Here is a 22,964-nt window from a genome sequence, read left to right as displayed (position 1 = left end):
CAGCGTGTGCTCAACGCTCCTACTTCTCAGGTGTAGCAGAGCTGTGCGCTCAACACTGCTACATCTGAGGTCGGACCAGAATGGAGACAGCTGTGGACTGATCTTAGACTCCGCCTCCTCACAGACGAGCCTCCGGCAGAACCAGCGGTGATTGGCCGAATGCTGTACTCTGTATGGCATTCGGCCAATCAATGCTGGTCTATGCATTCCTATGGGAAAAAGTCAGTTCCCGCATATCGCAAGCTGACAGGGATCCTGACGTAATACAGTGACTTGGGCTTGTTAGATGCCCCCAGGCATGCTTCCCCTGCTGTCCCAGTTGCATTCCAGGGTGTTGGCATCATTTCCTGGGGTGTCATAGTGGACTTGGTGACCCTCCTGAGTCGAATTGTGGGTTCCCCTGAAACAAAGCATTTTTCCCCATAGACTATAATGGGAATCAATATTCGTTCGAATAGTCGAATATTGAGCGGCTATTCGAAACTAATAACGAATATCGAATATTTTACTGTTCGCTCATCTCTAATTGTTATCATATACAGTGGCATGCAAAAGTTTGGACATTGTGAACAGACTGTTATTGTGAACAGTTAAGCAAGTTGAAGATAAAATGATCTTTAAAAGGCATAAAGTTAAAGATTAAACACACATGTCTATAATTTTTTAGCAATATCAGTGTATTATTATGTTTAAGTACAACTTTAGAGTGAAAAAGGGGAAAAGAGTACCTTGCAAAAGTTTTGGAACCCTTGTAGATTTGTGTGCTCTGATAACTTTGACTAAGGTCTCAGACCTTAATTATCCAGTTAGGGTTATGGGTCTGCAAGACCAAGAAAAATTTCAGAGACAGCTGCCTGTAGGATTTCCAGAGTGGCAAATCAGGACCCCTACTTCACTGCAAAAGACATTCAGGAAGATTTAGCAGACTCTAGAGTTGTGGTACACTGTTCAGAGATACCTGCACAAATATGGCCTTCTTGGAAGAGTCATTAGAAGAAAACTTCTCCTTCATCCTCACCATAAAATTCTGAAGTTTGCAAAAGAACATCTAAACAAGCCTGATGCATTTTGGAAACATGTCTTATGCACCAATATGGATAAAATAGAACTTTCTGGCCACAATGATCAAAGGAATAATAATTGGAGAAAAAAGGGCACAGAATTTCAGGAAAAGAACATCTCTCCAACCATTAAATTTTTTAAGACTAACATGTCAGTTGGCTCTGCCCGATGGAGAGAAAACTAATTAGCATATGGATGAAAACCGGAATATCTACAGAATGGCGGTGCAGAGAAGACATCTAAAGGCAGGAGAAGAATAGCCTTTAAGCATGGGGGTGTATCAATCATGCTTTGGGGTTGTGTTTCAGCCACTGGCATGGGGAACATTTCACGGATGGAGAGAAGAATGGATTCAGACATGGATAAAGACACGTCAAAATCCACCTTAGACTACTGTAAGGGTCTGGGGTTGCTAGGTGGGGTGGCATAGACAAACAAGTCCAGTTTCTTTTAGTCCAAAACAAAGGTAGAGTTTATTTTCACTCAAAAAGGTAGTGCAGCAACAAAAGGAAACAATACAAAAATAAATACCTGCCCGGCTAGGCTCTAACTAAACATAGAATAGGTTACCTCACCTAGAATCACAGAAATAAAAAGCCAGTACAATCATTCAGGACACAGCTCCAAAAATATGACCTCTCTCTTTTTGGCTCTCCTACCAAACTCTGTCAAAGTGTTGCTGCTGGAGCAACTTCTTAAGCCTCCTTGACGAGGAGACTCTCTGCAGCTGAGTCGTTGCCGGATCATCCCCAAAGTGTGGACTGGAGGGGGGTGGAATGACAGGTCCTACTACCAACCTACTTGTCATTCTGAAAAATCCAGACCAATACTGAGCAGTTACCAAAATGCTCAGCAGACGAAAGTTGTCTGCTGAGAACAAACATTCCTGGAGTTTTCTCATCTCACCCACCTGAGTAGTCTGGGAGAGATTCTGCCCCCCCCATTACCTGACCAGCCATCGGCTTACACTACCTAAAAAGCTGAAGGTTTTACCATGGCCCTCGCAGCCCCCTGATCTGCATGTCATTGAAAATCTGTAGCTAGACCTCAAAAGAGCAATGCATGCAAGACCACCCAGGAATCTCACAGAACTGGAAGACTTTTCCAAGGAAGAATGGATGAAAATTTCTCAACAAGAAATGAAAGATTCTAGGCTGTCTACAAAAAGCTTATAAGCCGTGATACTTGCCAAAGAGAGTGCTACTAGATATTAGCCATGTAGGGTGCTCAAACTTTTGCAGCAGGCCTTTTTCATTTTTTGATATTTTGAAAATGTACAATATGATTTTTTTCCAAAAATACATTGGGAATGTGTCATCTTTAATGATATGCCTTTTGAAGATCATTGTATCTTCAACTTGGTTAACTGTTTACAATAACAGTCATTTTGAACAGGGATGCCCAAACTTTTCATTCCACTGTATATGTGTGTATATGACACATTAAAGTTGACTTCTGCAAAGTCAGAAATTACATACACATTTATAGTCTAATCGTATAAAACATATCAAGTGTTACTGCATAACATAGGACAAAAAAATGGCTGAAAAGTAAGTTAGGAAAGAAAAGTACTTCTTTTAATTTTGTTTTGCCTCCATTCATGCGGTAAGTACATAATGATCGTTAGAACACTTATGGGAGATTTTCATCTTGGAAACATCATTACGGCCGCTTTCCTTTGATCATGAAAATAAATCCAGAGCATTAAAATTTCATTCATCACACTTAACAAGTTTCCAAAAAGATCTAAGGGAAATGTATCTTTCTAGGCAGTAAAGGGCACCTTTTTAGCAATGTGGTTAAAAGATAATTTGGTCTAACACACCCACACATGCTGGTATGGCACCATGCTGTGCCAACGCAGACATTTAATACTCTACTATGGATAAGGTTCCATAATTGTAAATATAGTAATATTTCATTGCCTTATAAATGAATGCAGTGGATACATGGCAATGGACAAAAACAGTCACAATGGTAAATTCCTAGGAAAATAACCTTCATTTTGGAGAGAAAGGCCAAATTCTTAAACTGCAAAGTTTTGTTTGAAAATATGGGAAGAATATGCAAATCTGTCTTCCATGATGTAATTAGGAAGTCAGGTGCCTCAGTGTTGCAAACCAATAGAGGGCGCTCACTGGAATGTGCAAGCCTGTCTTCCAGTGAGCGCCCTCTATTGGTTTGCAACACTGAGGCACCTGACTTCCTAATTACATAATGGAAGACAGATTTGCATATTCTTCCCATAGTTCCTTGCAAAGTGGAGTGCTAAAGGCTTAATAAGTCTCCACACACCTATATGGCGGTCTCTCCCCAAGGAGTGACGATCCCCCCTTACCTTGTTTGAAAATAGTAATTCTTCAGAGAACCCTGTATTTTTTTTTCAGGTTTTTTTGGCATTATATAAATTTATCATATTAATGTTATAACACATTGGAAACATAATTTGATTTTTTTTTTACAATGAAAGACAAAAATGTATGTATGTATAAGACTTAGTTCGCCACCATAGATTAAAAAAACAGCTGCCAATGGATGATCATCCATTCATTTAACATAGACTGCAATGTTAAATAAATAAATATAAATATAATTTAGAGCAGTTCCTGGGGAAGTGTGGAGAAGCCGGGTTCTGTTCCAACCTCCAGTTATCTGATGAGACCAGTGTTGATCATAGCCTCTGTTTTGTTTTGACCATGTGGCTGGTGGTAAACCACATGTACTGTTAGAGTACCTTTGTTTAGTTAGTGCTCAGACGAGCAGGTTTTGTTTTATTTAGCTGAAGTTAAGGCTGTATTTTGATTTGTGTATTTTGTGCCTGAAGTAAAGGCTTATTTATTTTCTTGTTTTTTTTCTCTAAATAAATCAGTTTGCTGTATATTTTTTCTCCCTGCCTTAACTGTTTGGGTCTGCACCACTACTTCTACCAAGCTACATTCCTTACAATATATCTATATCTGTAACTGTCCCTTTTTTTAAACTGGAATTTTTATTTTTTTTTCTTACCATTCAAGCCTACGTAAAAGAGATGGAAACCGATGCACATCTGTTCGCATCCATTTTTAGCAAATCTGTAAAATGAATCCGCTAAGAGGATGACGGAAATGTGTGAACCTAACCTAAACTGTAAAGCGTATGAGTATATGTATTGTAGTAACAATAGTACAACAGTAATTCATCAGATCAAACTGAATTTTTGTGGCTGTATTTTTTTCCGTTTTTTTCATCTCATCCTGTATTATTATAAAGGTGGCTGCTTAAAAATAGCATTTACGTTTTTCGGACAATATTTATGCAGCTCATTCAAGTCCTGCTGAAATACAGCTATTAAGAGTGATTATAGCTCTCTGTGTAACGGGGTTTCTGAAATAACATTGCGTCCTATGGAGAAGCTTTGCACATGAGTGCTTTTTCCATCTTCCCCAGACACTGTAACCTGCATTTAAGCTGTTGTAACATTGTTGTTCTGCTTCACAGCAGCTTTACATAGAAAGTATCTCAAACCAAAGGACATCTTTCCCCAATTACTTGTTATTTTATCCCTGGTTTACCTGTGCAGCTGTTCTAAATTTTCATCATTATGTTACAATGTAGGTTATATATACAGTTTCTAATGTTAGATCTCTAATAGTACACAACATTTTGTAGTTTAGTACACATATTAATAATACCTCCTGTATTCACTAAATACTGTCATTGTAGCAATAGAAATGCCACAAAAATACCCACTATGAACCAACTCACTCACTCAAAATTACATCAAATTTCTCCCTCATTACATCAAATTAATGCTGCAGTTTCAGATTCACATTCAATGAACATAGGTGACATTTTTGTATATGAAGTCAGTGACATCACGAGCCAGGGAAGAGGAAAACTTTAGTAGGACTTTCTGCTTCCATTATACCTATAGGGATACCGCTGTTTTTTTTCCCTATGCATAATTGACATGCTGCGATTTCCAAAACTGCATTGGTTTTCCTGAACTGTTCGGATAGGATTCACTACAATCCCATCCACTATACAGTGATTGTAAAATGCCAGATGGGGCCCAAACCTAAAATGGTTTTCCAGGCTACAAATATTATCAGATCATTGGGGTTCCAACAACCGACATCTCAAGTGATCATCTGTTCTCAGCAGCTGCTATACAGAAAACAGAGCAGGAAGCAGACAGCACTGTTCTGTGTGTAGTGGTCAGACCAGGTTACTGCAGATAAAGACAAAACCAAGCCAGAAAAGTGAGTTAAAAACATCCTCATGATAAATCACTCTCTCTATATGTCACAACAAGACACTGTATGTATCAGTTTTTAGTAAGCACTGTCAGACCCAACATTTGGCCACTTTTCAATGCTACTGGCAATATTATTTGACTATTATTATTGGTTCACTTTATAGCATTATTGAACCAATGTACTAGTGTGAGAACTGTAAAACTAACATCTTTACCCGTCCGGGATTTGGCGTCATCATCCGGCTGCATGCTGCGGTGCAGGAGATTCACCTTCAGTTTTCTCTGCTCCTCTAATGGTTAATCTGGCCTTGCCCTGTGATTGACAGCCGCCCTCCTGTCAGGTTCAGGGCGGGTTCTTCCTCCCTATTTAGCCTTGGCTCTCATTCACACCAGTGCTTGCTATTGCCTTGTGCGTACCTGCTCCTTACTGTCACTATTTTTGCTTGCATTCTAATTCTTGACCTCTGGCTTTCCCTACTGACTATTCTTTGGACTCCGATTTGGCACTGCATCACTCGACTGTTTACTGACTCTTGGCTAGCTGACCTCCCTTTGTTGTTGTCCGTCTTGTCTGTGCTTTGTGTCTCACATATCCAAGAAGGAACCGTCTTCGTAGTTGCCGCCTATTATGTAGGATAAGGCCTGACAATAGGAAGGGACAGTTTGGGGCTTCAGCTTAAGGCTCACTGTCTCTTGTGTCCCATCCCAGGGTTCAACAACTACCAGGGAATTGCTGTCCTAGCAATTCCCTAACAAAAACACTGTTATTTGGATAATGTGTGCTGATATTTTGGTGCATGTTTTATGGTACTGATGCTAGCATGATTTTCTAAGGTTTCTCTACTGTATTTAGCTATTTCCACAATGAAAGCAGGAGTGTCCCACACACAATGTTTCCCCAGGGGTTTACATATCTAAATCAGACCCTAGAATTATATTACACTACATATGTATTCATCAGAACATTATTCAATAGTATTCTATAGTACTTTTCTGCCCACTTGAGTTACAAATCATATAATATTCCTCTACATATTGTATTTACTCTACTTCTTATTCTGTCTTTACAATCCATTATTCTAAAGGGATTTCCAGCTTTAAATAATCTGTCTAGCTGCCACATATGAGTTAACTAAAAAAATAATAATTCCCATAGCGGCGTTCTCAATTCCCCACTGCTCCAGCAATCCCGTTGTTTCCCACTGGCTCTGTGTAAATTGTTGCCTCTAGGGATTGAATATATTTATGATAGTAAATGCTAGGCAGCCTTAAGAAAATCTATTTTTTATGAAGCTTACCAGCCACTTGTTAGTGTATGTGGTTTTATTGGCTTGTTTGCATTTTTATATAGTCTCACATCAGCTAGTTATGCATTTATGTGGTCTTTATTGATCCTTCTTGTTCTTCCTTTTTTTACGTTATGTTTTACTTACTGTATTTGCTAATATCCTAGTGCACTTGTCTGTTCAATAAGACTGATTTAAGACTGCAAAATTTATTAATATCAAACACTTGTGTAACTTGGTTCTCCTGAGTTTGGCTCCTGAAATGATTCACTACTAGTTGATAACAGAAGACAATTTCAATGTTTAATATCCTAGCCCTGTATTCAAATACCCTGGTCAATAAAAAGTTGTCAATTGATGGCAAGCCACCCCAGCAAGCTGTGCCCCTCGCTGACACTAATCTTGCTCATCTTCTTCTTCATCTTTCTCTCTACTATCTAGAGATTATCTAGTCATCCATTTGAGGTTACTTAAAGGCGTATATACCTCCAGTTATAAACAACTACTCATAAATAAATAGCGTATTTAAATAAGAAACTTTGCAATGTATCTTTGTAAGAAGATTTGTTTCCTTGACCACTTATTAAGCTGTTTATTCATATGATATCCTCTGTATTCAGTCTTACAATATTACTTTAAAGCAAAGAGGGCCTGAAAAGAATTCTCCTTCCTGGTTAATTGATTTATTGCCCCATTCTGCATATTATCAGCTTCTTATCTACAACCTAGCAGTGTTAAAAAGCAAGGAACAGCAGAATGTAACCGCAGCAATTACTTGAGTCTTTTCTAATCCCTCTCCTCTCTTCATAGACTAATATAAAGAAAGTACCTTACAGAAAAGAGGATAAGAAAACATATTTCTTTAATAATATATATTACAGAATTACTTATTTTTACCTCTACTATTCATCTATGAAAGGTTGTTTATAACTGGAGGTAAGCTTTAAGGATGGCATATCAAGGTCTAACATATTACTTAATTGTGCCAAATTATTAAAACCATTGGAAAAAGTTAATCATTGTGAGAAAATAAAACCTGACTGCCATATCAAGCATAATGTTATTTGTAATCAGTGGTTTTAGTCAGCTCATCATAATTTGATCAAAAAAAATAGCCCTTATTCTAAAAGTGTCCATACCCATGAGGGCAAAGTAGGCCAGATCCACCAATTTCGACTTTCTATACAGTATATGAAGGCATGCAGAATCTGCCCTCATAGATGATGTTGGGGGAAAAAAGGATTGGGTATGTTTAATTTTACTTTGTTCTTATGACGGATACGTCACTGCCAAACGTGTCTGCCTGTCTGTTTTGGCCATCTCCCTACTGATAACATATGTCCGTGGAGTGGCCGGACGGAATAGTTATTGAAATAACAAGCATTAGGCCGACAGTTATTCAAGGTCTAGCTTGTGATCTGTATAATATTGGGAATTGATGAGAAATATTTAATTAGTTTTTCTAATAGCTGCCATTATACATGTCACCTTTAGACCTCATTTATATTTCCATATTAAGATATTAAGATTAATAATTTGCATCACTATTTCCTAAGCTAAAACCATGGGTGACAGAACAGAGAAACGCTATTTTGGATCCATTCCTAGTTTTGGCTTCCTACAATGTGGAAGTGACCTGACTGCTATGGTAATTCTTCTGTGTGCCACCATTACACTCCACCTCTAATAGAATAGCCTGAAATAAAATGTTATACCTGGGGTCATTGCATGACTTTTTGTAGTGTGTAAATAGTTTATTCCATTTGAACTGATTAAAGATGAATTAATGGATTCTAATAGGCAACAAGTTCTTTGATCCTTGACTTTTGTGCTGCTGTTTGTTTTCTTTCCTGTCTGTAACCTAATATGTAGAAGATTTATGGTACCAATACTTTATACATACAGAGTGCAATAATAAACATAAACCTCATGTACGGCACATGGATTGTTGCCGGAGTTTTCATACTAAAAACTTTGCAGGCGAAGATGTGATAAACACTGCTGTTTGCATTATAGGATTGTCTTTGAAATGTGAAATCTTGTTGAAAGAAGTAACACAGTTCTTTTACATAGATATCAACAAATGCATTTCCTGTCACCCCTAATGATAAATTTGTTAAACAGATTTTCTCTGTGAGAAACACCACAAATATTCGATACATAAATGGAATCTGCCAGGTCTATAAATGATCTTCTTGTGTTCTCATATGGTCAGTCTGTAAAGCGGAATTGTATCGGAATACTCCGCAGCATGTTGGCTCAGTGGTTAGCACCATTGCCTTACAGGGGCCAACGTCTCCATGGAGTTTGTATGTTCTCCCAGTGTTTGCGTGGGTTTTCTCTCACATACCCAAAATATACCAATAGGTAAATTGGTTCCCCGTACAAACAACTGATCCTTGTAGGTGGTGGGGATGAGTGCCTGTATGGCAGCCCAACTCCCCAAAGCTTCCTGTGATAAAAGCACATTACAAATGTCTGTCATCATCATTACTCATCCCAATAATTCTACATGATAAAATATTACAGGAGTTCCACTCTCTGGCTAAAGTCAGAGCCTTTGATAAGAGAAATGGAATATAATGTTTGGGTTAATGGAGACTGCGATAAATGGATGTGTTTTGCAGCTGTCTAGTCTACGTCTTCACCTACATATTCTAATAGCACCTACAGACCTTATAAATGGGGAAGTCTTCTCATTTCTCCCTTATAGGAGTCAAAATGGAGAGCTGCTCTTCAAGTTCTGCTCCGAATGATCGCCATGTAATAGTACATTCCCACTGCAGCGGCCATTCTCTGTTCACACAGCAACCTGTTATATAGAAATCTGCAGCCTGTGTTCTGTAAACGACAGACAAATTCAAGGCCCGGCTCAAATCTGCGTTCGGTAGCAGCACTTTTCTCTCCGCAGGTTTTGTGCAGAAACTGAGCGGAAACCACACGGACCCCATTATAGTCCATGGGGTCTGTGTGGTTTCTTAGATAACCGTTTTTTAATGCGTATAGGTTTCCGTTTGGAGGGGTACCCAAGCGAACTCCCTGTACGGAATACTAAATGCATATGTGAACCGGGCCTTACTTGTCTATAAACATAGATGTTCATATTTTTATTGCATTGCAAATGACAGAAGCTAATGTAATAATATTATATCAGGGAATTAGTGAATTAGAAGTAAGTTAGTGTAAGGTACAGTGTCAGTTGGTCATTCAGAATGCCAGAGAATCCTCCAGAGGACTCCGGCTCTAACATTATAATTGCAGAAGACACTCAAACAACCTCTTGGTTTGACATTGTAGTGGTAAGGCTCTTACTCCAGATCCTCCAATATGATCCATCTCTGTAAATGTAACAGAATCAGTCATTGATGTGTTACATGAAGGCCACAACAGTCATCTGGCCACAACTGCCCTCTGCAAAATTAGCTATTTGTTAGGGGTGCTGGAAGGAAGACCCAACACCTCTTATGGGATAGAACAACTTTTTTTATAGGCAGAATACTGCAGGATGCAACCAGCGGAGAGTTCTAGGCAGATCTCAGTTTACTATTGGATTTTACCATATATAAAGTTGGGTTGATACCCTAAATATATATTTAAAAAAAAAATGCATATTTAGAAAAAAAGAGGATGTCTACTCTGCAGATATAAGCTTTCCTTTTTCTAGTGCAGGTTAGAAAGTACACTGTAACTAAATAAAGGAAAAAATAGACTCTAAATGTGGAAGCGGCATCTGAAGATTAAAATGGGTTCAGTGTAAGCTTTTATTCCAAGAGTAAACATTTCTTTTTGATGGTTTGCTCTACCCAAGACAGTCTTAACCTACATCTGCATGGGAAGCTTCAAGATCAATCTTCACTATAATTCGGAACTCAATCCTTCCAGACTTTGGGCAATTTTTGCTCTTAATCTCTAAACTATAGGTTGAGCTGATGTGTTCAAGCTGGTATAAATGTCAGAAGATACCATTTTATCATTATATAAGTCCCAGGCTACAGCGAGTAAAGCTACTATATATATAGATCTTTCCTTCCATACATGTCCTCTTCACTTCATATGTTCAGATATGTGTATTACAAGTTAAGCAGGTTTTGTAAAAAGAATTGGTTTAATGAGAAATTGGAGCCCTTAACTGAACCAGAGATCGAAGTGTAGACACATCTGTATTAGAGATGAGCAAATACTGTTCGGAACAGCCATTCCGAACAGCACGCTTACAGCACGCTCCCATAGAAATTAATGGAAGCGGCCGGCACGCTGGGAGTTAAGCGGCCGGCCGCCGGCAAAGTCTGCATGCCAGGTGCTTCCATTCATTTCTATGGGAGCGTGCTGTTCGGATCGGCTGATCCGAACAGTGTTCGCTCATCTCTAATCTGTATGTGTTACATATATTCATTTTATTTAATTGTATAATTGTACAGCTTTATATAAGATGCTAAAAAACTAACAACATGCACATTTAATAATAGAAAAGAAATAATAGTCTGCCTTATGGCTATTAAATTTAGGGAGAATGAATATTATGCATTAGAAATGCAAAATACGGAACATATTTTATATTGGATCCATTCTTTAGAAATTTGATATTATATAATATTACATGCTACAAGTCCAGCACATACAGATTTTTTGTATTCCCTCATGTATTTTACAACATCATTTTGAAGAAGGAAAAATGTAACAAAATATTGACATTCTAAGTAGGACTCATGAAGCACTAAAGCTCTACACTGCATGGGGATTTCACATTGCGACTTACTCTAGATGACCTAAATCTTATGCTTTCCGCAGCCCCCCCCCCTCCCCGCTTCGTGACTCATGCCTTAGTGTGTTGCCGCATGAAAGGAAATACTGATAAAGATAGCAAAGAAAAAAGATGATTTGAGAGAGATAAATACAAGAGTGAGAAATCTCTTTTGTGGATTATTTGTGATATTTCACAGGGAGATAACACTGAAGAATGTGCAGTGAGCCATATAAAAGTTCAGCACGTCGAAAAGTACAAAATAGGCCACAAACATTTATTTATAAAAGTCACATTTACCCTAAATCTATACATTAATATTGCAAATGTAAAAAGCAAGTATAAAACTTACTTAATACATATTTATTACTAGCTTCTGCCCCTTCGTCTGCGTGTTGTTTCTTTTTCCCAGCATGTTTAAAATTGGGAAACTGCCAATTTGGGTTAAAGGGGTTTTCCCATCTCAGTGTGTCAGCACACTGCCTAGAGTGTATTTGTCTTCCCCCTCCTCCCTTTGGCTGAACAGAACACTTAAGCAGATCAGATAATATGCAGATGCTTGTACAGAATGGACTCAGTATTATCTGTGTGTTTACATAGAGAGATAACAGACCAGGTTTAATGGGCAAAATGCAATTAGCTGATAGTCCTGCAGGCAAGAGCAGTTTATTATAGTATGTTAACATAAATTCATAACAGTCATGAAGCCATGTCATTTACCGGGATAAAAGGTATCCTATGTGTTAATCCAGGTTACAAACTATCTATGTGCCAAATTTTATCCAAATTCGTTCAGCCATTTTTGCGTGATTGAGTAACAATAGTAGGATAGGATTAGAACTGAACTTGGAATGGAGCAGCGGGGCACATCCATGATCACTACTCCATGTAATTGCCTCTGAAATGGGTAACTCAGAACCACCATTCTATCAATCAGTGTGAATCCCAGCAGTCAGATCCCCAATAATAATATCTTTATCACCGATCCTGTTAATATGAAATAAGTATTTGTCAAGACAGAACCACTTTAATGTTCAGATACTAAATCAGGGAAGCCGCAACCAAATGTCAACAAGGTTGGCATCATATAACCAATAGGAAAGTATATTTTACTGACTAACATGTGGATGTTTCTGGCATTACAGCCTAGCCCCATTCCTTTAATTGACAGACAATCCTTTTCTACCATTCCATCTAATTATTTAAGATTTTAATATTTCTTTAAATATATTTCAGTTTCACTGTCTGGTACATGTCAAAAACTCGGTGGATTTTTCTATTTAAAAAAAACAATTTCACCATAACATGAGATATGTCTTAAGATTTGTTGGTCCTTGAGTTGTCCCCTTCAGTTTAGCTTGGTCTTAGATGATAACCAATACTGCTGTCAATTCCCCATAGGGGTTGTCACCCAGCTGTCTTAAGGCCTGAACAGCAAATTACAATTTAGGACACTGTGTGACAATCCCTGATACAGATGTAATGGCAGCAATATTTGCTGCCACTCACTTTCATCATACACAGATATAATTAAGAAGCAGCCAAATGCTGTCAAGAAACCTGCCAGCAAGTGTTCAATTTTCCAGCAGCCCACTACATGGGCAGTGAAGCGTTGCAAACAATGGGCTGTGTGTGTATTACACAGCTGTGCTCAGCCCTTTACAGATAGAGACAGACACTGTCTGCACCTGACCTCTGCCCTGGCCTGAACTAGCCAAGGTCCTGAATGAGGAACATCAACTCTATCAGACCAATATGGGTATATGAAAATAGTCCTTTAAAGTAGAACTCCAATAACAGCATGTGTGCTACATGCTAGGAGGAGGCAAATATTTATGGAGGGATCGTAATAAATATTTCTACTGTAACATTTTGCTAAGATGTAACAATTACAATATTTTAGCAATTGTGGTTTTGTGTGCAATTTCCCCCAACTAAATTAAATAGAAAAATTTCACACAAGATGCAACAGACCAGGGACAACACGGTGGCTCAGTGGTTAGCACTGCAGTCTTGCAGTGCTGGAGTTCTGGGTTCAAATCCTGCCAGGAACATCATCTGCAAGGAATTGGTATGTTCTCCCTGTCTTTTGCACAGATTTCCTCCCATACTCCAAAGACATACCAATAGGGAAAAAATGTACATTGTGAGTCCTATATGGGGCTCACAATCTACATTGTGAAAGAAATACACAACAGATAAGGTATAATAAAGTGTCAAATATTTTATGCTTTAAATGGTAAAAGATAAAATGTTTACAGATCCAATCCATCCATGGACACTTAAGTAAGACGTCATTCACATACCCCCATCTTTGGACTTGTGAGGTCTGTGCTTGCTGACAGACAGCAGCCCACCTGGCCCATTTGCAGATGGTGTAATATCAGTGGTTAATCTGACTTTCATGTCTATATTTTGTATGTTCTGGGTCCATGAAAAATAGATGAAACACAGATGTCATCATTTTTGTTCACAGACCCGTGAACAAATGCCACCTACCTGACACTGTTATTAGTCTAATACCCAATTTTCTATAATTTCCATTAGTGAAAAGCAGGAGTCCTGCTCTTGATAGAGCTCCCCTCCGTAGGAATGTTTCCCTAAGTGATCCTGTTTCCTCTTGGTAAATCTTCAGATATGATATGCCATCTGTTTCCTCCAACACAGGACACATTTTAGCACACAGTAGAGATAAGAAGTCTCTTCGTTGTATTGTGAAATAGAAACTGAAATGAGGATTGTTGTAGTAGCAAAGTGTCAGCATGGTCTCTAACTGAGAGCCTTGCGAGAACCATTTCTGAGACTTTATTTGAAGAATCTGCTATTACACGTGAAGTTTTAAAGAGCAAATGTCCATTATTATTTTTTTGTTGTAAATGAATAGTTCTGAAGAATGTAACATATCTTATACTTCTATGTCCTCTCTTGGCTGCTAAACTGCACAATTTACTGCCAGATCTGTGCTCATTGAAGACAGCCTAGAGCTCACAGATTAGATTACATAAAAGTCAATGGAGAGCAGAAGGGGAAAAGGGGCAGCAGAGTGATAAACAAATAGAGGGAAGTGCTGTCTCATACAACACTAAGTTTTTAGCAGATTTCTAGCAGGTTTGTAGCAGATTTATCGGTACTAAGCTATATATATGTTATCTTACTGTTATCTACTTCAGATCGTTTATATCTCTCTGCTTCCCCCTCACCCTTCTCTATAGACTTCTCTGATCTGCAGTCTGTCTACAGCTCTGAGCAGTTTAGCTAGCAAGGGAGGAACTGAAGAGAGGAAATAGCAGCATTTTTCTCTGATAAGAGATGGCAGTTCGGGCTTCGCGTGGCCAATTTGCTTTCGTGTCGCACCCGTTTTCAATGATCCCTCATACATTTGAGTCATCCGTTCATTGATCCATGAAAATGGGCAAAAACAAGACAAGTCCTATTTTGTTTGTGAAAAAATGGACATGTGAATATGTCCTTAGGGTGCGTGGATTTTAGCGCCGCTGTGAAAAGACAGTCATTTTAAACAAGGTGTAAATAAGGCTTAAATCTTCCAGGCAAACTGGAAAAAAACAGGTAGTTGGGGTTGAAATAAAACAAAACAAAAAAGAAGCAATACTCACACACCCACAATCCTCTGACCCGTGGTGGATCCGTGACCACATTCATTGGGCCAGAAGTGAAATGACTCCGGTGACCACAACCGGCAATCGCTGCCTCCCCGGTCACACGTTTGGTACTAATGATGTATTAGCAGTGACGTCACTGGTACCTGACATGTGACCACTAAAACCAGTGACTGGCCTCAAGAGCTGACTCACTTCTTGCCCAGTCACTGCTTGCACAGAATGGAACAGGGGACCCAACACTGAAACAGCGGACCAAGGGTAGGTGAGTACTCCTTTAAATAAGATCCAGTGATGTACATAGTACACAATTTCTAGTTCAGCTCTAATTCTTTCTAAGCCTTATATTCAGCCTACAGACCATTCAGCATTTAACACTTCCTTTGTGTTTTCTTAAGGTATCTCCATGCCAGTGCCTGTGTTTGGACTACAAGATGACAGCAAAGTGTTCAATGAAGAAAACTGCTCTTTATCCGACGAGCACTTCATCATTGTTGGTTCCTTTGTAGCTTTTTTCATTCCTCTAATCATAATGGTGGTCACATACTTTTTAACCATAAAATCACTCCAGAAAGAAGCTGACCTGTGTTTTAATAGCTTGGGGGCAAAGAGCAAGCTTGCGTTGTTCAGTTTCCTCCCGCAAACATCTATTTCATCAGAGAAACTATTCCAGCGCTCCTTGCAAAAGGAATTTGCTCCATATGGGCGAAAAACTATGCAGTCCATCAGCAATGAGCAGAAAGCCTCCAAGGTATTGGGGATTGTGTTTTTCCTTTTTGTGATTATGTGGTGTCCATTTTTCATCACTAATGTGATGGCCGTATTCTGCAAGGACTTGTGTAATGAGCATATTATGGGGGAACTGCTGAAAGTGTTTGTGTGGATTGGTTACCTATCCTCAGCAGTGAATCCACTTGTATATACACTTTTCAACCAAACCTACCGCTCTGCGTTCTCGCGCTACATCCAGTGTCGCTACAGGGAGGAAAAGAAGCCTTTACAATTAATTTTAGTAAACACCATCCCAGCATTGGCATATAACTCTAGCCAACTACAGCTAGCACAAATGAAGAACCTGAAGAAGGAAACCAAAACTAAAACAAATGACTATTCTTTGGTGACTATAGGATTGCCCCCATTAGATAAACCATCTGTCAACGAAAATGTTAGTTGTTTGTGAATATGCTAATGTTACAAATGTCAATGTGTTGTATACTGACTGAACATGGGACCAGTGATTCATAAGTGATGGTGAATAAAGAGGTAATACATTTTATGATGAAGACCAGGGTGGAATTTTCTATACGGACAATGTAGAAATATCCATACATATATTTATTTTTTGCTGTATGTGAGAAAGAGAAATGGAAAAGTAAAAGAGTAAAAACAGATATTATATGAGGCATGCCTCATCCATCTTATTGTACCTCAAATGACTCCCTAAATCTGCGATTGAGCACTTTATAGGTCTATGTTCTAGAACAGGGCAGTCTACATTTAGGAGGACTTACGACAGGTACTGTGCCTATGAAAGTGAAACCTTTCAGATATACTAAAAAGGGTTTTCCCATCAAAGAATGTTATCCCTTGTCCATAGGATAGGGTATAACTTACAGATTGTTGGGGGTATGATCACTTAGACCCCTGCTCACCAGGGAAATCAGGGAGTTCTGTCCCACAAGGTCCTATTAATTTCAATGGGAGTGACAGAGATAGCCAAAGTACGAATATACTTAGGGGATGGGAGATAACTTGCTTTGATGGGAAAAACCCTTTAAAGTTTTATTATACCTAACAAAATTCATAGTTTTTACCAACATAATACAATCTTTTCTTTATTGTTCTTGTACCTATGTTGAGTTATTCCACATTCTTATGCAAATTACTAGCTGCTTTCAATAACCAGCTTTTTGTTCTATGAATCAGAGTGTGGTTTAGTGACATTCCAGTAACATGCATGCCAGTTCTAGACATTTTTATGGATACTGATGTTGATGACCTGTTGTTAATTAATCAGATGGGCTGTGTGTGCAGTTCAGTTCCATTCAAGAGAATGTGCTGAGATGCAATACCTAGCACTGCCACTACATACAATGTATGGCGCTCTGATAGTTGTCCAGTTAAGCGGTTGCAGCAATCTACCGATCTCATATTAGAGACCTTTCCAAAGGGCAGAGCATCAACATATTAGTCTTGGAAAATCTCTTAAAATGAGTTGTGTCATGAGAAACAGTTTCAAAATGCAAACACGAGACAACAACTCTCCGCTCCTAACAACCTCAGCAAACTGTAGCACAGTGGTGTTACATGGCAGCCATTTACATGAAAAATCATCCGTGTAAAGCAAGGACACCTCCAATCTGCAAGAATGAGAGTCTCCATTGTAGCTCATAGAGGATGTCCATCTACCTCTATGATGTCCATATTTTCTAACAAAGCATACAACAGGAGATGTCTTCATAAGATAAACAGGTGACAGGAATTCAGCAAAATTCTGTGTTTAGTTTTTGAGATAAGCAGAAAATAAAGCATAATTCAACTCAAAATTGGTACAAGATAAGAAAAGTATCTACATTTACTAAAGATTGTATGTAGATTTTAATTTGAACAATATAAATTGTACAGAATTGTATCACAATCATGCAAAATCATAATAATTCCACTCAATTCCTTTATAGATGTTGTTTTGCAGGACCGTCTCAAGCCACACACCCCATGGTCACTAAAGATACTGGCCACAAGTACCATTTTCCCCAATAAAAATAGCAATAGATTAGTCAGGCAGTTTTCGGCCCCATCCTTCGATGAGGCTTCTGGTTCCCTCAAAGGCAGCTGATCAGCTAATCAGTGTGGGTGTCAGACCCTCAAGATCAACATGATAAACATCTGGGGGGCAGCAAACCCATTAAAGAGGACCTTTCACCACTTTTGGGCACAATCGCGCTGTGCTGTGGAGCGGGGAGGAACTCCCCCCTCCCGCTCCTGATAATACTAGTCTATGGACGAGCTGTGTGAGCAGAGGGAGGGGGCGTTCCTCCCCGCTCCACAGCACAGCGCGATAGGCGCCGCGAGGCAGAAGGACGTCTCTGGCTAATGGTCAGAAATGCCCTTCTGACCATAGAGCACTACGGTACCGGCACCGTAAGCTCTTTACACCGGGCACAGATCGGGAAAGCCGACAGTGCACTGAATTCAGCGCACTGTCAGCTTTCCGGCAGTATATAACACTGCATGTGCCCAAAAGTGGTGAAAGGTCCTCTTTAAAGAAGACCTGGTCTGTAAAGCCCAATGGTATGCATCATATGTCACCCTGAACATTTTGGTGTTTGGTTTCTCCAAATCTGTTCAGCATTTGTAGCAGAAACAGATCAAGAGTTTTAGATGTCAATGAGATATACCTCTTCTTTCTCACTTCTGTGAATTCTTTGTCACTTTAAAGGTAACCAGTTACTGGGATCAGATCTTTTACGTGAGCACATTTGCAACTGCATTCACCAAAAGCCCATAAATGTGATGATCATTCAGCCAGAAAAAGTCTAGGCCCCCTCAGCATTTGCTTAGAAATGTGAACTCCTCTTCAAGGCTTTACTGAATGGCTTTCTGTCTCTTAAAGGGGTTTCTGGGGTATAAGATGGATGACCTTTGGATAGGTCCACAATTAAATATCAGGAGTCTGCGACATCATCCGCGAGATCCAAGCAACGCTTGTTCATTATACAGTGGCTGTTCTTGACTTTGCAGCTCTGCACCATTTTCTTAAATGGGACTGAGCTGCAAATAGGCCTTGTGACTAATGAATGTTACATCAAATGGCCTGTGAAGCTAAAGTGGTGTTCAAAGAGAGATGCTGTCACTTCAAACAGCTGAAACACTAAGGGACTGAATGTGGGACCCCAACATACTTTGATCACTTGACAGGACAGGTCATCAATCTTATAACAGAAAACCCCATTAACAGTTTGATGGAAGGTGTGAGGCTTACTTCTCCGGAATCCATGAGTAACATATTGATAGACCATGTAATGGCTGCAGTGATGACCACTAATTCAGCCTTGTATTGTATGCCCCAATCTAGAGGGAAACTGTTCTCCTCTCTCCTGACCCTACAGGCTTTCCGAAGGATTTTCCTATGAAATATTCACAAACTCATCTGCTCTATTAGTATTTACTACTTTATTTTTGAGCATTAACAGGTTATATTTAGATTTAATTTATATAAATAGTTTCTGCTAACTGCACATGGAAACAGCCAACAAGTTTATTGACAGATGCATATAGTTTAGGGTATATTCACACTGCTGTCATTGCCCATTCTTCTGATTCATCAGAGGATTGTATGCATTAATACAGGAAACTTTTATGTCCATTGCTCTAATCTTCAGACAATGAGCAGCAGTGTGAACATATTTCTCAATATTATGACCACTTAAAACACTATGGCTAGAAAAAAAAGAACTCTGACAACCTCTAGTGATCTTTGTAAAGATAACCCCACAAATCTCCCATCCACAGCACAAATTCTGTTCACACTTTGAGCCATAAAGGAATTTTGGATGATGCTAAAAATAACATATTAGAAAAGATTTCCCTAAAATATTACAGGTTAAGGGTTGCATGCCTGTGCTTGGTGTCCGTCCAACACAGATCCATCAGAAATCGTGGGAAAAAAATATGCCGCAAATCCAAATTTTCATCTGCGGATTTCAGTTAAAAAGATGGACACCTGACAGACCCCATTATAGTCAATGAAGTCCCTTGGGCTCCGTTTGTGTCCGTCATCATCAGAATCAGTTTCTGTCTGTTTTTCCGTTCTTCTGGTCCTGGAAATGTAGGTGCAGATGTGAATGTAGCGTTAACAATATGAGAGGAATATTCCATATTTTCTATTTATTTGAAGTGGGTGAATTGTCAGCATACGAACACCTCATTTTTTGCAGTCCTGAGTTGCCATGGTATTTATATTGTTAAGATATATTTCTATGATTTTCTGAACATGTTTTTGCTATATTTCTTGACTGTACTTTTAATATGCCACATGAAGATGTCACTGGATTGTGGATGTCTTGTATATTTTAGCTGCAGCTAATAACCATGACAATTAAAATGAATTGAATGTACCCCCGGCACTTGTACCCATTAACCTGGATATCTTACAGTGTTTCCATCTGTTATTTAATATCTCAATGTTTTAATTTTAAGACAATTTTAATGGTTCATTTATGTGAAAATGCATTGTATATTTTTGAGCAATATGATAAATTAAATCAATGCAGTTATTTTTAATATTGTGTTCTGTTTACATCTTCTGTACATATCTAAATGATTGGAAATATCTTTTAATGCTTTATATTTGGGCTACAGAAACATAAAAAATCCAATTATGTATTAAATAATAAAATACAGAATAAGGCTAAGGCTGGAAAGTGCTGCGGAAACACACCAAAAAAAAAAAAAAGCTGCATTTTAAAGTACCAGAAAAGTGAACGAGATTCTGAGATACATTGCGGAGAATCTGCGTTTTGAAAAAATACAACATATCAATTTTACCCATCGAAATGCTGACGGTTTCTCTCTAGATTTAATAAGGTAAGAAACATCACAGAAAAAAACACATTGTAAAATGCTGGGGGGAAAAAAACAGTGTGGGGAGGCATGGTCTGGATATTGCATTGAGTGGCTGCACTGAGTGAGAGCCCCATGTTCTCTTGGATATTTTTGGCCAAATATTAGTCAACCTTAGCCTGACCTGAACCGGCTTTATGTCTCAGAAATCCTAGGAGCGATTGCAGACCCCCGCTAAGCCTGTTTCAATCCACTGCAGAAGCGGTATCCAGTGATGCCTTACCAGAGCTCTTCTACCTCTTCAGAAGCTAAACATGGCAGACAGTGAGCTTGCTCTCACTCCCAATGTCAGCGTCCCCCACCATGCATTTGACCATTTCATCCTGGGGTCCCACATTGCAGCGATCACCACCAAATATCTATATGGAGAGCTACATTTCACGTCTGGAGACGGTATGCAAAATGGAGATTAGGGTCCTTTAGGGCACATTAGTAGTATAGTCTCTACATGTTTCATCAAAACGCCCCTTTTCTTTGAAGATGACAGGTACCACGCCCCCTTAAACCGGACACAGAGACGGACATGCAATACTCTGTGTCTGATTTTAAAAAACGGTTTTGCGGCGGAGAGCATAAAACGCTCACTACCGCTCACAGCCGGACCCGGTCTGACAGAACGGAGACCCGAACGCTAGTGTGAACCCAGCGTAACCTAGACCTGGATTCAGTTTTAAAATTGTTAGCTACTTTCATAAAAAGGCTGGTACTTAAAATAAGAATGCGCAGAATATGAGTGCACTTCAGTTCACGTAATATTTTGTACAGATGTATATAAGAAGAACAGAGCTGAACTGGTACTGTTTAAAGGGATACTGACAGGTCATTAAAGGGGTTTTCCATAGAACAGACGATACATGTCTGACAGTTATCCATTGGCACCTTGATTATGAGAACGGGTGCCCACAAGTCCCCCTGACTGCTCCATATGAGTGGTGGTGCATATGTGTGCATATTGTTTAGTCATTTTCTTCACCGCTCATTTATAAAGAAGCCATAATGCATTTTGTTTGTCCAAAATACCTTTATCCAGGATCCAGGAACTGATTAAAAGCTACAGGAAGCGACTAGAGGCTGTTATCTTTGCAAAAGGAGGATGTACTAAATATTAATGTCACTTTTCTGTTGAGGTGCCCATACTTTTGCACCGGTCAAATTTTGGTTTAATGCATATTGCGCATTTTCTGTTAGTACAATAAACCTCATTTCAATCCTGAAATATTACTGTGTCCATCAGTTATTAGATATATCAAACTGAAATGGCTGTTGCAAACACCAAAATATTTAGAACTAAAAATGATTAAGATTAATAGGGGTGCCCAAACTTTTTCATAGGACTGTATCTTCACAATACGAAATAGAGTAAAGGTCTTCAGTCCAATGAGGCTCAGCCTGGCCCACCAGGGAGCTGGTTAATCCCCTGCTTGGTCCTTTTACATCAATCTAAGTTTGGATCAGTCTGTCCACTTGCAAGCCTTGCTGCCTGCATGCACGATAAACTTAATGCAGTCACTCCATATACAATCATCTTGTCGGTGCAGCTGGGCTAATCTTGTTCCTCCTTGACTCCGTCATCTTCCTCAGCATTACACTCTCCCCCAGCTCACAGGCACAATAACAACAATTCCTCTGTGGTATGCTTCTTTATGCCTCATGGCTAAAAAGCATGAAAACACACTGCAAAAATGCAACATTTCTACTAATACTACTCTTAAGGTAGTTGTGTGTTATGGTGAGGAAGTATGATTTGGTGAATGAATTACATACAATAGTGTTTAGAATGCACAAATTATGTAGGAGCAGGGCTGATGCATTTATAGGTGCAGGATACTTTTCATTAGAAAGTAATATCCACGGACAGTGTACTGTTCAGCAACTGTAGCTAAGCCTAGCGGGTTGTGGAAAAGTTGTGTTATACGGCTAATTGATATTAGTGTCCCAGGTAAAACAGCCCTGAATTTAATTAGAAAGAGAGAAATGGATGCCCTGTAGCACTGAATTAGAGGGCACAGAATACAATTGCAGGGTTACCCTCTATATAATCCAATACAATGCTACTGGGCATCATTTTCATGTCCCCTTCAACCACATCAATCAGGTTCAATGTCACGGGCTATCCCTGCCATCCACCCTGCAATCAGGTCCAGAGCTGGCGGGCTTGCATGCTTTCCCCCAATCACATTCACTTGGATGAGGCTCTGCCTTAGTGCCAGGAATAGCTGCCTGTTTGGATGAGCTTCTGTGCCTGTATAAACAATGAAGGGAATGTGGCAGAGTCAGACCCTCATCAATCAAACATTAAGGGGGTGTTCACGTATGGTCATTTGACGCTGAATTTCAGCCATTTTCTGCCTCAAATTCCACCTATCTACCTCCTATTAATTTCAAAGGGAGACAATAGC

At 39.2% G+C, this 22,964-nt stretch overlaps 1 protein-coding gene across 1 annotated transcript in view; it reads left to right on the top strand.

Annotated features, from left to right (window-relative positions):
* HTR2A (5-hydroxytryptamine receptor 2A) overlaps positions 1 to 16,919 on the top strand; it is a 39,357-nt gene extending 22,438 nt beyond the window's left edge. Inside the window, exon 4 of the mRNA XM_075265497.1 lies at positions 15,342 to 16,919. Within this exon, the coding sequence (XP_075121598.1) occupies positions 15,342 to 16,123 (782 nt within the window). The 3' untranslated portion in view covers positions 16,124 to 16,919. The remainder of the gene's footprint in view (positions 1 to 15,341) is intronic.
* Positions 16,920 to 22,964: the final 6,045 nt, after the last annotated feature.

This window comes from Leptodactylus fuscus, chromosome 2, assembly GCF_031893055.1.
Source record: "Leptodactylus fuscus isolate aLepFus1 chromosome 2, aLepFus1.hap2, whole genome shotgun sequence".
Lineage (NCBI taxonomy): Eukaryota > Metazoa > Chordata > Amphibia > Anura > Leptodactylidae > Leptodactylus > Leptodactylus fuscus.
This window is presented reverse-complemented; position numbering and strand designations above follow the sequence as displayed.